Source organism: Falco punctatus (assembly GCF_963210335.1).
Source record: "Falco punctatus genome assembly, chromosome: 8".
Lineage (NCBI taxonomy): Eukaryota > Metazoa > Chordata > Aves > Falconiformes > Falconidae > Falco > Falco punctatus.
Genome location: NC_137588.1, coordinates 52920404 through 52938020, shown reverse-complemented (window position 1 = coordinate 52938020; position 17617 = coordinate 52920404). Strand labels below are relative to the sequence as shown.

The 17617-nt window shown below is 46.3% G+C and overlaps 1 protein-coding gene across 5 annotated transcripts in view; it reads left to right on the top strand.

Annotated features, from left to right (window-relative positions):
* The window catches only part of HTR4 (5-hydroxytryptamine receptor 4), a 150146-nt gene that overhangs the window by 37361 nt on the left and 95168 nt on the right, over positions 1-17617 (top strand). For all 5 annotated transcript variants that reach the window (XM_080398102.1, XM_080398101.1, XM_080398098.1 and 2 more), the window contains one exon: positions 5097-5178. In XM_080398102.1, the coding sequence (XP_080254228.1) occupies positions 5153-5178 (26 nt within the window). In that variant the 5' untranslated portion in view covers positions 5097-5152. The remainder of the gene's footprint in view (positions 1-5096; positions 5179-17617) is intronic.

Sequence of the window (17617 nt, the reverse complement as noted above, 5' to 3'; positions counted from 1 at the left end):
GGATGTCTTCTGACTTCCCTGAACCCCATCAGTGTGGCCTTGCTGAGGCTTATTACTGGATCACCCTTCCCAAGCCGGAGCCAGTCTCCTGTGCAGTGATGACTAAGGTTAGTCATACACACGTGGTCTGTCTGTCTTGCTCTTGGTGGCAATGATTACTGGAGAATAAAATGAGTTCTTGTCTCACAAGGAAAGTCTATGGTGCTGTCATGTCAAGCCTGCTGGAGATTCTGGGCGGGTATTTTTTTTGCATTTAAAAATGTTGTGCTTTGCTGAAGTGAAAATACTAACAAGAGTACTGACTTCAGTTAAATTTCACTGGGCAAACAGTTCTTTGCAAAGGCCTTTTTTTTTTTTTTCAGTTTGGGTTTCTGTTAGAGAGTTCCATGTTTGATTTGTTGTTGTTGTAATGTAGAAAGCTTCGGTTACTGTAGAGGTCTCCATGATAGCATGATGGTACAGATACTGTGTAACTTCAGTGCATATTAAAATCACAAAATTCTGCAGGAAAATCAAGCAAACAAGGTGAGCCCAAACTGGAATTTTGATGTACACAATCACTGAAAATTTTTTCTTCCATTTTGCAGGAGTTATCAAAATTAATTTTGTATTGACACCTGAAAGAGTGAAGCAATTTCTCTTCACTGCCTGAATTTAGCCCTTCGTGGTAATCGAAGTCCTTAGGTAGATCACTGTGGTGAGCTTTTCATTGCAGCCCCTGGTACCAAACCTGAAGAGGACACACACAAGAAGGCTCATTTGGGTGCGCAGCTGGAGTGCGGAGGCTCAGCCTGACTCTCCAGTCTGGCCAGCGGAGCGGACCTGTCTCCGGGCAGGAGCCCGAGCCAGGAACCAGATTCACAGGAGAAACCAGAGCCAGAGCCCCAGTCAGGTTCTGCAGCAGGTTGTGAGCAGGGCTGCTCTCGGCAGACCCATGATGGAAAAGCTCTGGAGCCCAGGAGAGGAAGACCATGGGTTTTCAGATGGGTTTTCAGGACCGTTGCCCTCAGCCCATGCTGTAGAGCAGGGACTGCCCGTGAGCTGTCGGAAGCTGGATGTTCATGCTCAGGGACTATGACTTGGCCACAGGGATGTGCGTGGCTCCACGTGCCTTAATCCCCATCACACGCAACGGCAGAGCCGCTCTCCTGTGCTGAAGGGAATATTTGTGTGTGATGGAGGGTGTAAAGGTTGAGTTAGGAGGTCAGTGTTGTCTTTCTGAGGCAGAGAACAGCTTCCTAATTGAGTATGAGTAATCACTTCAATAACAAAAAATAGCACCAGGTCCTCTGTGTGAGCCAGACACATTTACAGAATAATTTGTGGAGATTTTTTTTTGTTGCATGGTATTGACATTGCTTTCTTTAGGTCTGCAACAACTACAAGTAACCACTGCGGTGTCATGGGGGGAGCAAAAGGGGAGGAAGATCCAATTTTAAAATCCAGTATGGAGAAGCTGAGGAAAGCTGAATAAAGTCATTTGCTTAGTGTCCTTCCGTTGTATGTTCATTATATGCTTCATCATAAGTACTAGCAGCCCTTCAAACACCGCGGGTCTCCCGTGCAGTGGTGGGAGGTTTCCCATCCTGGGGGGCTGTGGGGTGTGAGGCTTTAAAGGCATTGCCCGTTCAGACCCAAATGGTGCCTGTTTGTGGGGAAAGAAATAATGCTTGTGGGGAAAAAACAAATGTTCTTAGGGCTGCAGAGCTTAGGAATATACAAAGAATGATAAAAGTAAACGGTATACGAGGTGCAATATAAGAAATGTGGTCACAGTGTATGGGGTGGCTGCCAGAAACACTAACGACAGTGAGATGTAGCCAGGTATTTGTGTACAAAATTCCTAGTTTTATCAAAATCCTTAAAACCTTCATTTTTTTTTGCTATTTTGTGCCGAAAATGTCATTTCTACTGCATATATAAACACAAGACAAGTGAAGAAAATACAAATGGAAACAAAAATATTTTCTTGGGTTTTTAAGTGTCACACTCGCTGTGACTGAAGGACCAGCAGTGCTGGTGGCTGCGTAGAAAAGTACATGCTGATGAATAGGTAGGACAACAATCCTGATTGTACCGAAATTGTGAATTTTGCTTGTTTTAAAAAGTTTCACAAGGTACCTCTTAAACCCTGATACTGAAGGGAGTGTGGGGGACGGTGACGGTGCAGATAAGTGATTTTTATTCTGTTTTCTCTTATTCCTACCCTCGGCTCTTGCTGGGTCCCCCTGCTTTTCCTTGTAATTCAAGAACTGCAAAGCAGTTCCGTAACTTCCCACTGCAGCAATAAGTGAGGAAGCCGCTCTCCTTCGACGCAGCCAAGGAACAATTTCCCCTGAGTCGGTGTCAACAACATTTGAGCAGATTTTCCTTGTGACGTACCTGTGCTATCTCAGTGCTAAGATCAGTTTAATATCTATATCTTATGCCCAGGGACTGCTTCTGCCGTGCTCTGCGCCCTCTTGGTGGAGATCAGTCAATCTCATTGTGCCTCCCCAGTAAACCGAGACAACTGGCTTTCAAAGGATGCTGTTAGGCAGAATTCACCGGTGCTCACAAATCGTTCTGGCAGCCAGAGGGGATGGGTCAAGACCTCATGGGATTTGTTGCAGTTTATAGAATGGTCTCTTCGGTTCTTATTTATCCTTTTTGAAATGACAGGACAGGGAAGAATGGATTCCTGTCCTCATGGAAACAAAGCACCATATCGGACCTATTCTGATAGATTTGCGTCTGAATTAACTGAAAAAAATTTAACCTATATGCTGAACAAATGAATGATTTGAAGCAGTTACTTAAACCTCTTTGCAGATGAAATAATTAGGTTTCTTGTTGTCCATTTGAGCTCAAAGACTGTTGATTGTATTTTTACATCCCCAAGACCATATTCCAGGATATTCTTCCTGCATCTTTGACAGGCAGCCATCCCAGCAGCTTGCGAGGAGGCATTTTGTGCTATGGAAGTTCTCCAGAGCAGGAGTGCAGGAGAGCTTTTTTTTCCCCCCCAAATTAAAGCTGGAGGTCGGGTCTTAGGGCCACAGAGGTGGCTTGATCAGAAACTCTAGACCTCTCACCCTTGTATTTGCAAAATACGGCAGTAGTCTTTAAGTCACCAGATTCCAGAGTGCCCTTTGAAACCACTTGAAGGCTTAAGCTGTAAATAGTGGCCAAATTCTGAAGGTTTCCACCTTCAGATAAAAATGCCCTTTTGACTCGAGTATTTTTTTTTTGCTTGCAATACATGTATAGTCTATACGTACTGAAGTACTAATTCTGGTAAACAGTGAACCAGGCCTGGGTAGTGGGTGTTCGTTTGCAGTGCAAACCTGGCATCGTGTCTAGGAAGTCTGAGTCAGTACTATTACAATCTTAGCTTTGAAGCCAAGCAACCACAATGGCATTATTTACATTTGAGTTGTTATTAATAGCGCTGTGGTGGTGGCGTTATCCTTGGCTCTCTAGAGGCACAACACAAGGGGCAATCAACAGTCTGAAGTGCTCTGAAACGTTTCCTATTTTTTCCACTGGATTAACAGCAGCAAATACACAAATTCTTTATTAAGATGGTACATTCATTTCTTTGGAGTCATGATGGAATCTTGATAGAATTAAAAATCACATTAATATTTATATCACTTGGTGTTATTGGGAGTAAGTATATTTATTTTAACTTGGGCTGCAAATCATTTAGTTCTCTGTAACTGCTAGTACTGCTATTAAGTATTCATAAGGCTGTACAATACAGTGTCACAGGAAACCTGTTTTAATTTAGTGGTAAGTCAATGTTTTAATTTTGTGTGAAAACAGAAACTAATTTACCAAGCACTCTTACTTACGTTTTCCCAGCCAAGTTTTGCAAGCCTTCTTGAGCTGACTGTATTTAAAAAAACTACTTTTTGTAGCTTTGAAAGTTTGAACATTACCATGAAGATTCTAAGCTACATGTGTGCATGCTGTCACGTGTAATTTTGAATGTAAGCGTAGGTGGGAAGGGGTCACATATCACAGTGCTCAGCTCCTTGGTGTCACCAGAATTGCAACATAATGTTTTTTCATAAGCTTCATCAAAAGTTGATCTTGGAGATCAGGTCATGAGAATGGTGCCTACATTAGTAATTGACGTTGCTGGCATTTATTTCTAGAAATAAGACTGTTTCAGGTGTGAGAGTCCTTGACAATATATACACATGGATCCCTCTGGGGTCATTGGGAGATATAACTTGCAGAAGGACAGGATGGATTGACCAGGGGTATTTTTGCGTGTGCCCCTTCCCATATCAGCACCCAGAGCTCACTGGGTACACCCTAGTATGCTGTGTGCACTGGTATAATGCTTCGTGTTTGTGTCTTTTAAAATTATTTTTCTATTAACTCATTTGTGGTAATTAGAGGGAAGGAGCTGCTGCTGTTAGAGGCAGCACTAGAGAGAGTGGCGTTTTTCAGCAAGTGACACGAGATGTCTACAGAGGGCTGTGACAGATACAGTCTTAGATGTGATCTGTATCCTATGCATGGCGTCATGTGACTTTTGCCTACGCAGCTTCTCCTCACCCCTATGGAAACTGAGCATTTGTCCAGAAGAGCCTCTTCGCTGTGCCAGTGTAGCAGCCCTTACTGCCTTGCTGCAGCTGGAACTACCCTCTGGGAATCTAAATCCCAGAAGTTCCCAGGAGAAGACATGATCATGGAGTAGATTAAAGGCAGATCCTAGCTCATAAAAGGGGGATTTTTTTTTGTTGTTTTCAGTGGAGCCAGTGTGCCACTGGGACATTGAAGCGCTCTCTTAGCCCTAAGTTACGGGTGGCGTATGCACGGCCACAAAGGGCTGTCTGTCACTTCAGCTTGATTTTGTGCTTCCAGGCATGCACCTTGGTGTGAGATAGATATATGTTAGGGTAGAAAACAGAAAATTGTGTTATGACAGCTCTATGCAATGGTATGACTTCATCTTGACATGCCTACATAACTTCTGCTTTCAAGAGAAGCCAGGCTAGAGGGACAGAAACGCAGCGTATGGGCACCTTCACTGGGGTAAATGTGCATCTGTAAGAGATCCTGCAACTTATATCTGTCCTTTCTAACTCTCTCCGCTGCAGGACGAGGTCTTTTCTATGGACATTGAACTCCCAGCTACCTATGCCTGTTGCCTGTGATGGAAGAACTTGACGTTAATGTGAGGTAGGATAAACTACGTGGCTCCTCCTATATCACGTCTCATCCAGCTGGTGAACTTAATGGGAGCAGCAACCATGAAATGTGTTTGCAAAGCTGCAGGGTGGTATTTTCTGTTTGCCTGTAAATTAAGGTCTCTGCTCGTGAGGTGATGTCTAGTTTGGAGCTTCTGTGAAGGTGTAGTGTCTCCCTGTTCCTTGTGTAAATGTCAGATGTGGCATAGCCAAGTCAAAGACTTCTTGCAGTAGGATGGATAGAGCCCCATCAAGGACCAGGAATGGGCCTGTCAGTGCCTGCTGGAAGTCTGATTCCAGATATTTTTTCTTTTTGGTGCAATGGCCTAAAAACTTACCACCTCATCTCTGCTGCCTTATACTGGGCAAGCAAAAAATGATATCTCTGAAATAATTTCACCCCCCGGGCACGCTACTGGTATCAGTGAGAGACAAACTTCAATGTGGAACATTTTGATCCTGGAAGCGTGTTGCCAACAGGAATTGTTCAAAAAGGCGAGAAATCCTGTTTGCAGCTGTCCCTGGGACACAGGGCTGGCATCAGCGCTGCCATTCTCCCTCAGGTGTGATCTGCAGGGTCTTTCTGTAGGATTAGCATTTGTCCCTTTTGTTTCTTGGCCTTTTGACTGGCCAGGCTGCTGGTGATGCTGAACTGGGTGGGAGGAGCTGAACTTAGAGACCCGCCAAACCCACTTCACACAAGGACATCAAGCTTCTGACCAAACCCATGTTGCTGGCCCAGGCACAGGAGGAGGCAGTATTCAGTTGCAGTGACAGGTGTATGTTTCCACAAAGAGTTTTCTTAAAATCCACTCAAGGCCTAGTTTTTTGATGTTTCATGTTTTTATTTCGGGGGGTAATTCTTCACCCTTCCCCTGCCTGGATGCTCAAGTGGCACATACATGGGGAAATGTCTCGGAGAAAATTGCTCTGACAGAGAGAGATCAAATGCATGTACTCTGGTCTTCCAGGAAACCTTTCCCTAAGGAGCTGCTGAACAGGGATCAGGAGGAAACAGTACAGAAAAGAGGGGAGCAGGGTCTTACACCTCGGAGAGGATCTGTCATGCCACCCTATTGTCACAGCTTCCCAGCTCTTGGGCTTTCTGGTTGGGATGTGCTCTGTGCAAGCCACAACCCGTTCTCTGCAGTTGCGTGCACAGAGCGAGAGAATACATTTTCAAAGACAATTTCTGTTCTTAATGAGCCTCCTCAAAGTGCTGTACTATCAGAGAGAACATCTCTGGTCTTCATTCACCTACTCAAGTGTCACGAAAGACACCAGCAATTCCAGGTTGCTGCTTTAATGCACACTTAGCAGGTCGGATTTATAACCCAGTAATCAATACTGAGAGGTAATGTGTTTTGCTTAATGAAATTTGTCTTGCCTTTTTAATACCAGAAGTGTAGTTAAATGCGTAGGCTACTGCTGTTTCTCTGTAAAGGGAATTAAGGTGCTGACACCAGGCAATTTTCCCTCCAATCTTTTCCTTCCTCTAAAGACACTAGTTAAAAAAAATCTTCTGTTTCTCACTATGGTGAAAAAAATCCCCCAGTATACATTTCATCATTCACAGAAGGAGAATCTGTCAGTTCACAAACACCGAGGGGCACAAAGAAACTGTCTCAGCAAGTGCCTGAACCACAAGTGCCTGGACACAGGGAGGCTGTATACCAGGAGGGAAGCGTGACATATCTTTACCTTACCCATATATTTTTGTCAGTCGTGCTATTTGCCACTGATGGAGACAGACACAGAGTAGGTCTGACCAAGCATTGATGTTTTGAAGCGATCTATTGGGAGTTTTGTAATTTGCTATTTGTAGGAACTGACAGAACATTATGTCTGTCTTCCTATTTTTGAATGTTGCTATAATTCTAATCAGCCCTAATCCTGGTCCAAAAAAAACCCTTAGCCAAAACCTCACCCTTCTCCCAAGCCCCCCCAAACCAAACCCAAATAAAACTGACACCGATCAGAATTAGACTTTCTCTTCCTACGTGTGATGCTTTCCTGTATGCGTAGTAGCCTGAGTGTAGTGAGAAGTGCTTGGGAGGGGGAGGGTTGGGTGCTTGGGGGGTGCCGGAGCATGGGCAGAGCAGGGGGGTCTCCTTTGATCAGCTTGTTGTGGAAAATGCCCATTGCATGGGCCTGGGGAAAGGTTTTTTGGAGAGTGCCTCAAGAGGCTGCTTCTTCTGGAGACTGGTTGGTGCAGGCAGCTGCTGCGGTCTGACCCTGGCAGGGCAGTGGGAGGATCTTTTGGGGGGAAATTCTCATCTGGTGAATTACTTCATCCAGCTTCCCATTTAGATGTTAAAAGAGGCAACACAAGCTCTTCCTGGGGATCTGATGAATGAAAATCCATGTGAATTTGAAAGCTCTCCTGAAGCAATATTGATTCACTGCTCCCCAGCTGTTTTGATCAAACACTGCGGTCAGACCTCACTTCGTTAGAGCAGGAATGATTTTATTCCTTTGTTCCTAGGGTCTCCTTCAGAGCTGGACTGAGGCAGTTCTTCATTTAGTGTGACGGGTTACATAAACAGACTTTGTGGTAGGCACTTGATTTTATTTTGGCTCCACACTTTTCCAAACCATGGGTTTTTGGTTTTGAGAGTTTTGCTTGTCAGCTACCAGCAAGAAGCTGATGTTTCTCCTTTGTCTGCCCCGATTTCAGCCTTTTTGCTGAGTTGTGAAATACCAAATGTTTTCTGTTTGAGCCAGAGGCTTCCACGTGTTGTTTTCCAGAGCTGCATATGGAAAACCTGAGAGGTGGGGGCACCTGGGTCCCCTCTCCCCATCCCAGCCAGGGCTCAGGGATGCTCCAGAGGGGAGCAAAGCTTGGGGAAATGGGAGATGCTTTGACAACACGAGGGCAGGAGCAGCATGGGAGGAGAGAGAGACATGTTGACTTTGTTTAGACCTGAGCCCTGTGGAAGCAGCATGTCACTCATTGGTTCAGAGCAACAAGTGCCACAGGTGTCCCACTCCAGCCAGCTGGGCTGGCTGTGGGCGCAGGGATCCTGCCCTCAACAGATTTTCACGAGGTGCCCCAGAGGGTGCCAAGTGATGGCATACATCATCTGTAGACAGGTGTTTGTGTTACATCTCTGTAGCTACCTGAAGCGCTGCAGGCAGAGTCAACTGTACAAATGTACAAAAATTTGGCCATGAATGTTACAAAGGCTGCACTGTGAGGTTAGAGAGACATTCCTGGAAATTTTAGACAGTCTACTTTGGGACTTGCATTTATCATGGCCGAGGGGGGTGGCAGACCTGATTTGCTCTAATTCTAGTGTAGAAAAATAAATGACATCACAAGTATTTCCAATTTATATTTTACAGAATTTTTTAATTTTGTGTGACTTGGTGATTGTTATTGGACACATTTATTATAGGCAGCAAGTTAATGAGATGCTGTCAAGTGGTTTGGAACTAAAACTCGAACCCTTGGATCAGTTAGAATATGGGGGGGAAAAGATGTTCCCTTTATTCTCTTCATTTCCAGCAACTTTATAAAAAATGTTAGTTGGGCACACTACAAACAGGAGTACAGCAGTCCTGACTGACCTGCTCTAGCACAGCGGTGGGCCATATGCTGTTTGCTGCTGCTGCCCTCCGGCCAAGGGGCAGGAGCTCCTGCAAATCCCTCCGGTGCTGCCCTGGCTGGCACAGACCTCGTCCTCCCCCGAAGGTTGTGGCACACCACCGAGTCCTCTGTTCGGAGCCAGAGCTGTTGCAAGAGTTTTAGCAAGCAGGCTGCTGCCCTGCCTGCTCCTGTCAAGGTGTTTGCCCATGGTTATTGTAAATGTCTACAAACCTTCAAAACACGTTTGCGCTTCTCTTTTTTTTCAGTTTTTCTGGGGTTTGGTGCGTTAGTCAATTTTACTTTCATACAAACGCAGTGATTTTGACAGCCTCAGAGAAAGCGGAAGAAGGCTGAATCTCTTTGAGGATTATACAAAAGGAAAATAGGCACAGAGATGGCTTTGCTGCAGTTTGTTTTACTGTGCCTACCCTTACATTTCAGTGCAGAACAGCAGTAAGGTGGATGCCCTGGTCACCCCACACGTGGTGTATCAGTTCAGACCACGTAGTGCTTAGCAAGGGGACTGAGGAGCTACATTTCTCTTGGAAGGCATTTAACCAGCAGCTCTGCACCACGCACTCTGCAGCCACAATGAGGACTACAGGTTTTGAAGCATGGGCTCAAACCATGCAGCTCGCACGTTCAGGCGTGGTGGGGACATTCAGGAAGCGAGACCAGGCTAAATCTAATCCAAAATACCCCACCATGCCCTGCATAGAATGGAGACGTAGGGGCCGCAGCACCAGCTGCTTTTGATATGCTCCCATTGTGCCAAATTACCAGTGAAACCAGACATAGTCTGTGTGTACAGAAGTCACCTGGGAGTCCATGGTTTCGCGTGTACAAACCAGGCAGTGGGCTTTACAGAGTGTGGGTAGGTACATAATAACTCTGCCCGTGACAACCGTGAGAGGAGCTTCTGTGTACCAGGAACAGCACCTGCGGACCTTGCTGAGCCACCCGGAGAGGGCTCTGCTTCTCTTGGGCACTTGCCAGCGTAGTTTGCAAATGTGCCACACACAGTGAGTGAGCAATGGCCTTATTAAAGACTATTAAAGCCTTCTAGACCTTTGCTAAGACTTTCATCTCACTGCAGTGTGTTCCCGCTACCCGGGAATGAAGTAAAGCTCACTGTTGGTGTGCCAGTCCCTCCTTATCTCACGGCAGCTAAATGTGACTCCTTCACATTGCTGGGAGCTCAGGTGACTCGAATGTATGTCAGTTCTGAATGGTGTGGTTGCCCGTTCTGGTGTGTTTTCCCTTCTTTGAGCTCCAGCACTCATTGTTGATTCATTCATCCCGTTGCCAGGGGTGCAGCCAGGACTGGGAGAGCAGAGCTGTGGTTCTGCTGGCTGGAGCTCTTGCGTTCTTGAGCAACAAGGGCAACCCTTTGCTATTTGAATGGGTTGCTCCTGAGTGTGGTCAGAGCTGTTCTGTGTATGTCACACTGTGTAAAGGTTTCTTGCTTCCTCAGGTGTTGGTGAGAGGCTGTTTTCGCTTTTGAGAAATAAGCTTTTGAAAAAAAAAAACCCAGGAGAACGTTGAGTGCAAGTAAATAGCTCTTATGTAAGCCTTTTGGTTGTAGCTGTTGGTGAAGGCAGACTCCCTTTGCTAAATCAACTATGGAGAAACAATGTATTATTTGAGTTTGTCACAACAGTAACTTCTTTTAATTCCTAAGCCGAGCCCCCAAAGTAGCTGAATTTTAGGTTGATGTTAATTGCTTCCAAACTTGGCTTTATCAACTTTATACTTTCCTTAGTTTGCGGCTGAAGGTATTTTTGTGGCTTGAAGTACTCTGAAAAATGCAGAGCCCTCCAGCAGTCATGTGGGGTTCATTAATCTTGTCTTGACTTTGAGAAATGAGAAGCAAGGTGAGGGAACAAGGAATCAAATTGGTTGAATTAGCTGTGTGTCTTTGCCAGCAAAGAAAATATTCCGTTATTTAACCCAGCTGCTGTTTTCGAAGTCCTCACACAAAGGCATAGTGAACACTATTTCTGACAACAGACCTTGATGATATGCCCTTTTGAGTCAGGTTCTATGTTTGAGTGAGTCCCAAACCCAGAGCCTTGCTGTGTTGGCTTAAGAGGCTCCTCTTTCCGTGGACCGCAAGAAGCGATGCTGTTGATAGCTGGCTCTAGGATGGGTTTGTTACCTAAAGCTGCTACGCTGGCGGGATGGCTGACTGCAGAAAGAGGCAGAGAAGGTCTTTGGTCTCTTCCCCTCATCCACCCCTGGGAGGAAGCAGGAGCCATAGTCAGTAGCAGGAGAGTGAGTGACCCAAAGAGCTCCATCCCTGAAGCCCGGGAGTAACTAAGGGATGTCCTAAGAAAGGAGTCGGCGTGTGCCTTTGCTCCCTGTGTTCCCCTAGCTTAGGACGCTGGCAGCCAGCAGTGAGGACCGAGGGGACCGGGAGCTGAGCTGTGAGGCAGGACAGCCAGAAAACCAGGCTGGAAGCAGAGATGGCTCTTAGGGCAAGGGCAAAGCTGGGTCCTGAGTGGCTGGAACTAAGGAAGTGTCTGATTTAATGACCCAAAGTGTAGAAAACAGAAGGGGTTTAGTAAAGAGCTTGTGTGCTCCGAGTGCCCTGCGAGTGGGGATTTGTGGAAAGCAAACAGCTTAAGATTCTTCCAGGAAGTTGCAATATAAGTGTTTATTCTTATATATACACAAGCTCTTTTCAAAACCTCTCCAGCTTCTATGCTTTGAGTCATTATTAAATCATTGTTTATCTCAATGACTTTGATCATATTTCTGTTTAGGTGAGAAATACCAGGCTAAAATGCCATTTAACAGGCCAGAATCAGCCTAGAGCATTCTTCTTTTCCTAGTCCCTTTTCTAAAGGAAGATCAACTCTAATAGTCCTGTAATACTTGCAGCATCCATCCAGAAAGGTATCTGTGGAGACAGACATACTGATTGAGAAGGTTTTCTACAGAGCCCAGTCTTCTTTGCCTGCATCCCCCAGGTAGGAACAGTGCTGTGATCAGAGGAACATGTAGATGAGAGCTGAGTGTCTTTATCCCTTGGTATACACCTGATATAATGTCCCATTCCACTTGCTGAGCTGATGTGGATGAGCGTGCTTACTCCTGAGGATAATGGCAGGCAGAACACACAGTGCCAGAAAAGAGCAAAGTAAAACTGTACGGATCCTTTATGAGGAAAAACGTAACAGTATTGATTTATGTCAGCAGTAGAGACGGCCATATATAAGCTGTGCTGTTGAACAAAATAAACCATTTTATAAGCTGCCATTCAAAAGAAGGCTGGTTGCCTGGTTTGTAGGGTTTGCCCTCTGCATGCCTGGGGGTGCTGGGGTGGTGGGATGCAGCCGGGGCACCTAGGAAGGAATCCGCAAGCTGGGAGCACTAAAATGCATGGGGCATTTCTCAGTCTGCAGCCACAGACTCACAGAGCATTTCCCATCAGCCGACACTGGGTGCAAGAAGAGGGGCGAAACAGGAGGGCACGGGGAAGCGAGACCTGGTGTAGAGGTTCATTTTTCATATTTTTGTGCTACCAACCAGAAATCCTTGGTAGCCAAAAAAGCCCTGCAAAAGAAGTTCCCTCTGCTGAATGCTCCCTACAGCCCAGACACCGCTCAGCAGCAGCGATAGCTGTTAGCAGCCTGGGTACTTTTGTATTGTTCAACTTCTTTCTCAGTTTCTAGGGAAACACTTTATAGCACTATATATATATCGGAATGTCTTTCCAAACACCTCCGCCAACACTTAATTGGTGGAATTTTTAAGCTGGCTCCAGCTTCTGCAAGTTAGTAGTGTGCTCCCTTACAGCACCTGGGGAGCAAGTGAGACATGTATACTCTCTGAAGGAAGTTAGAGGGTGCAGAGGCAAGGGGGGAGCTCCACTGCTTGTCTGCGTGTGCTGAGCCTACCCAGGGAGGTCAGGCCATCGCTCACCCCTGTGAGGTTTCACTCTGCGTGTGTTAGTGTGCCCTGAGGAATCTGCACAGATGGAAATGCCCTTGACAAAGAGCTGGGTCATAAAACCTAACTTTTGGGTATCTTTCAGCATATCCTTTCTTTAGCTTCAGTGTCTCTGCACAGGGTGGTAGCTAGTGAAGATCTGGAAGCATCTGTGGAAGGCTGTTAAAATAGACCCAAAGCCTAGGATGTCCTGGGGCGGATCTGGCTCTAGGGCTGGGCAAAAATGGGCAGCTGCCCCAGACAGCCACAGGTTGCCCTGAGCAGGGGAATGGGCTGGACCTTGCTGCCAACTTTTGTCCACACCAGCTGCCTGGAAGGCCAAGGTTGGCAGCTGCAGTGCCAGGGCTTTCCAGGACACTCTCCTTGACTTTTCAGGGCTGATCCTTAGCATTAGGCTGACAAAATTCAATTTGTGTCCATGTTTGGGATTTCTTGAGCCAGGCGTGCTCAGAGGTTGTGAGCAAGGAAGCAGGGAGGAGGTATTAGGGTGTCTTGAGAGACAAAACTGGAGCTGTGCAGGAGACACGGGACTGGATTAGCTGTGTCAGGGTTAGTAGGGCACCATGAAGTCATACTGAAGGAGCTGTGTTTCCTTATAGAACAAACGTGATGCTGTGTCTCAGAACCAAAGGGTGGTATTGGCTGTAGGTGGAAGTCTAATGGTTTTTGCACCCCTCTCAGTGAGTTAAAATTCCCTGAGCTGCTTTTGAAGAAGTGCAGAAAGACAGTCCTGAGGTCCTGGGTAGATGTCTCTTCTGGGAATGCTGTCTAGGGAACAGGGCTGCGATGTGAGAACTGCTGTGAGCTGTTATATACTCCAGATCCTGCTGCAATAGCGTGTGTAGCTGCAGAATGAGCCGTTCAGTGCTTGGGAAAGGGCATTTCTACTATCTCAGATATGAAAGATTCTGCCGCAAAATATTTCATGCTGTTTGCTTGGCCATGTGTATAGGACCTGCTATCTGGTAGTATAAATGATTGTTGATAGACTATTACCCTGGAGCAGAGTGCATCTGTGATGCAGGTAAGAAATGTGCTCGTCTTCGTTCCTCGTTCAGTCTTTCCACTCTTTGTGTTGCCCTTACTGTGGCAATGATGTGACTCCCTGGTCTGGCAAACAGCCAGAAGCCCGAACCTCAGTCCCTGGCTGAACTTACTGTCTTGTCCCATCTGTTAGCCAAGGACTTGCCATCACGTGTCCTCTAAGCAGCAGCCTCTGCCTCCCAAAGTCAGAACACTAAGTAAAAGCAGCTGTTACCTGAACACAAGCTTTGCCATCTGGTGGACAGAAGCCCTGTGGAGATGAGGCTTTCAGGAAACTCTTTGGCTGTTTGGGGGTGAATCTACTGTAGGGCACGCTATTTAAAAATAAAAGGAAAAAAAAAAAAAAAGCTTTTAAAAAAAAAGTCAAAATAAACCCCCCAGCTTCAGGTGTGCTGAGAAATGTAGCAAAGCAATGGGCTCCTCCTCATGCCATGGGGAGACAGTGACATTAGTGCTGTGAACTTCTGGGTCGTATTTGCAAAAGGACTTGTTCTAAAGAGGCAATTTCAGTGTTTGTGCTTGTATCCCTCAATGCAAACTAAGTAACTGGAGGCCAGACTACCCTACCTTCCAGTGCATGAGTAGGAGGTGAGTGGTAAAGGGTCTGCCTGTTGCAGGTGACTTTTTGCAGTTCATGCAGTTTCTGCTCTGTATGGAACCACTGAATCGTTGAAAGCTTAGTAGGGCTTCATGCAATTCAAGTCCACCCCAGGAGATGATGCCTGGACTGCAGAGGCATCCTTGCAGAACAAAGCATTAGAAACAGAATATCAACAATGGAGAGGGCTGCTGGGGACAGAGGGTGGGTTTCTGGCTCTGTGCCAGTATACATGTGACAAACGGACCCGCAGCTGACCTTTCAGCTGCACACTGGCGTGGCTGTAAGCTCAGGGAGGAGTGCAGGAGAAAGAAAAGGGCTCTGCTTGCTGCTAGTGGGAGGTGGGATGGGGTGAGCAGGATGCTGTTAAATGTCTGGCTATCCATCTGTTGAGGGGTCAGAGTGAAGGGGGGTGAATTGTGCCGGGACCTTCCCTTCCTGGTGCACGTGAGCTCATGCCTATGTAAGAACAGAGGAAACGTGTCGTGGCTGTTTTGGGGTCATGCCTATCTTCTGTCGCCCCTCCCAGGTTGGGCACTTGCCTCGTAGCTCATCTCTAACTGGCCCTGTGTATAGGCACAGAGTATTTCTCCCTAACAGTAGGCACAGACATTTTCCATGCTCTTCCAGTGCCCCCGAAGCTTTAATGCCCCCAGTATCTGCTTATTCATTCGCTATGAGGCTTTCCCAGCACAAGCGCCTTCCCTGTGGGAACGCTGGGTCACTGCTCCAGCAGGATACCAGACAGAGGTAAAAGCAGACTCTAACGGTCTTGGTGTTGGGCAAGAGCACGTCCTGATGGCTCTGTGTTTTTAGAAGAAGTCAGTTCCAGATGTTGGATATGTGTAAACAGTTTACTTCACTTAGCCCCCAGTTCCTTAGCCTGATCTGGAAAATCACCCGAGCTCACAGTTTGCTTCTAGAGCTCAGATGATACTTTTTGTTCCATCTTTGTATCTCCAGAGTTGTATCTATTTACCTTTAAGTTTTGTTCAACTTTGCCTTGAAGGCCAGGACCTGAAGAGACAAAGTCTACTTGTTTCCAGAGCCTCCTTTCCACAGTGGGACCAGAGGGCAGTGGTGATGGGGCAGCACATTGCTCATTCTTGGTAGACCAGTCCGGAGACGTGCCCAGAGCTTGCTCTTCTCATGAACTTCCTGAGAGCTCTGAGGCCTTACCTGAGAACAGGCTGTTGCCTACTCGACAGGGAGTGTAAAAGGAGAATAAATAAATCCCTCAAAAGAGGATAGGCAGGAAGTACTTGGTTCGTGTTAATTTAGGCGAGAATTTCTCAGAACTGTGACCTGAGTGGTGAGGAAGCTGCTCAAGAGCTGTTACATGTTTCTGAGCAGACTCAGCTGGGGGGTGGGTATTTGGAGGACTAGAGCAAGTAGAGGACCTCACAGGAGTCCAGACAGATTTTGAGTTACTCTTTGGAAAGGAGATGGTGGGAGGCATGGGCTGTTCCCTGCAGCCTCTGCCAGAGAAGCTTCTTCGGGGCTTGTGCATCAAGATACAAACATCCTCTTGCATCCTCTTTGCTGGCAGACATCCCTGGCAAGTTGATAGACTCCCTTACTTCTTTTGGAATTAAACTGCTTTTGTGGTATTTTGGGCCATGCTAGAGTGGAAGAATGCTTTTTTGGTTGTGGTTTGTTTTTTTTTTTTTTTTTTTCCCCTCCCCATTCCCTAGCAGCTGGAATACTTTTGGTCCCATTACTGCCATTATTTGCAATTTCCATTTTTATGGGCCGTAATGGGGATGTGATTTTCTGGCAGAGCTGGCAGCTACAATGAAACAAGGGGGTTTTATTTCTTCAATTCAGCTACTGTTCAGTATGCTTTCCTGAGCCCAGCAGATGTGGGTGTAGTCCGAGGCAGGCACCTAAGTGTTTTTGTAGTGCTTTTACTTTTCCCTGTAAGCCATGCTCAATGCCCCATCCTTGCAGCAACATGAGGGTCTGTTTAGAATTACTCTGGGTGACACACTGTAAAACAGAAGTTTTCACTGGACCTCAAAGCTGTAAGCTGATTCAGCTAACAGCATCCCTCACCTGAAATACCTGTTCAAGTTAGTAACAAAGTTTAAATGGCCAGAACATTAATCACAAACAAACTTTCTGTACTCATTCGCAGTAGAACCTGTGGGGGTCCATATCTGATGCCACTAAGAAACCTCTAAGTCATTTCACTCGTTTGTGGGGAGGAAGGTCTCTCCTTTCTCATTGCTCTCTCCTCCAGGAGTGGCTGTTCCTAGGAATCTTTATCAAGGGCTTCTACAGATGAGCAGGGTGAGACATTGCTCCTTGGAAGCTCTTGCACTTGTTAGCCAAAGGAAATGACAACGAACAAACACTTCCAAAGCTGCTCAAGCTGACCTCTGAGGGATGTACTGGTGGTGACTGCGGGGTAGGATCTGGGTTGCACCCGAGCAGAGTGCCTGCGCTTACCGTCTGCAAGGCAGTCCTGGCTGTTTGCTTTCCCTCTGTCCTGCTGCTTGCCCAGGCTGACATCCTCTCTTGTTTATCTGAAGGGAGAAAGACGATCAGGCTTTTGTGGCAAGTCTTCAGAACATGAACTTAGCTGCGAATGTAGAGGGAGGTTTGAATAAAACAAGAAATTTAAGCACTCTGTTCTTGAAGCAAGGACTTCCCATGTCCTTGCTTAGAAAGGACACCTATCTGGAGCCTAAATACAAGAGCGAGTTTCATACAAAATGGGCTGATGGACACGTATTCTTCCACATAGAAGTGGAAGGCTTCTGTCTGCCACCTCAGGAATAACTTTACCAAACTCTGGTCTTTATGGTAAAGCTCAAATTGAGGTAGCAGAGTTGGACATGTATGACATCTCAAAGATGACTTTTATCCCACTTGACTGATGTGTTTTGTGTCAGGGTACGGTGGACTGGTTGGTCAGTTCAAAACCTGTGGTGCTGGAGAAGGGACTACGGAGACACACCATTCCCTGGGGACACACAGCGCTCACTCAGTCAAACACTTCAAGGGACACACACCTTGGGAGCAAACAGATGAACTCCACTATGCTGTGCCTTAAAAAAATTCATTGGGACATACAGTCCTATGTTGTCTTCAAAAAAGAAGTGAAAGTACCTCCTGCTATTTTAATTACCTGCTATTGTCTGGTAATGAATGAGCTGGGAACTGGTTTTGTGTGGCTCAGAGCCACACGGTGTCTAGGGATTGTGTCAAATAAAATGTATTCCAGAAATCAGTGCGTTATCT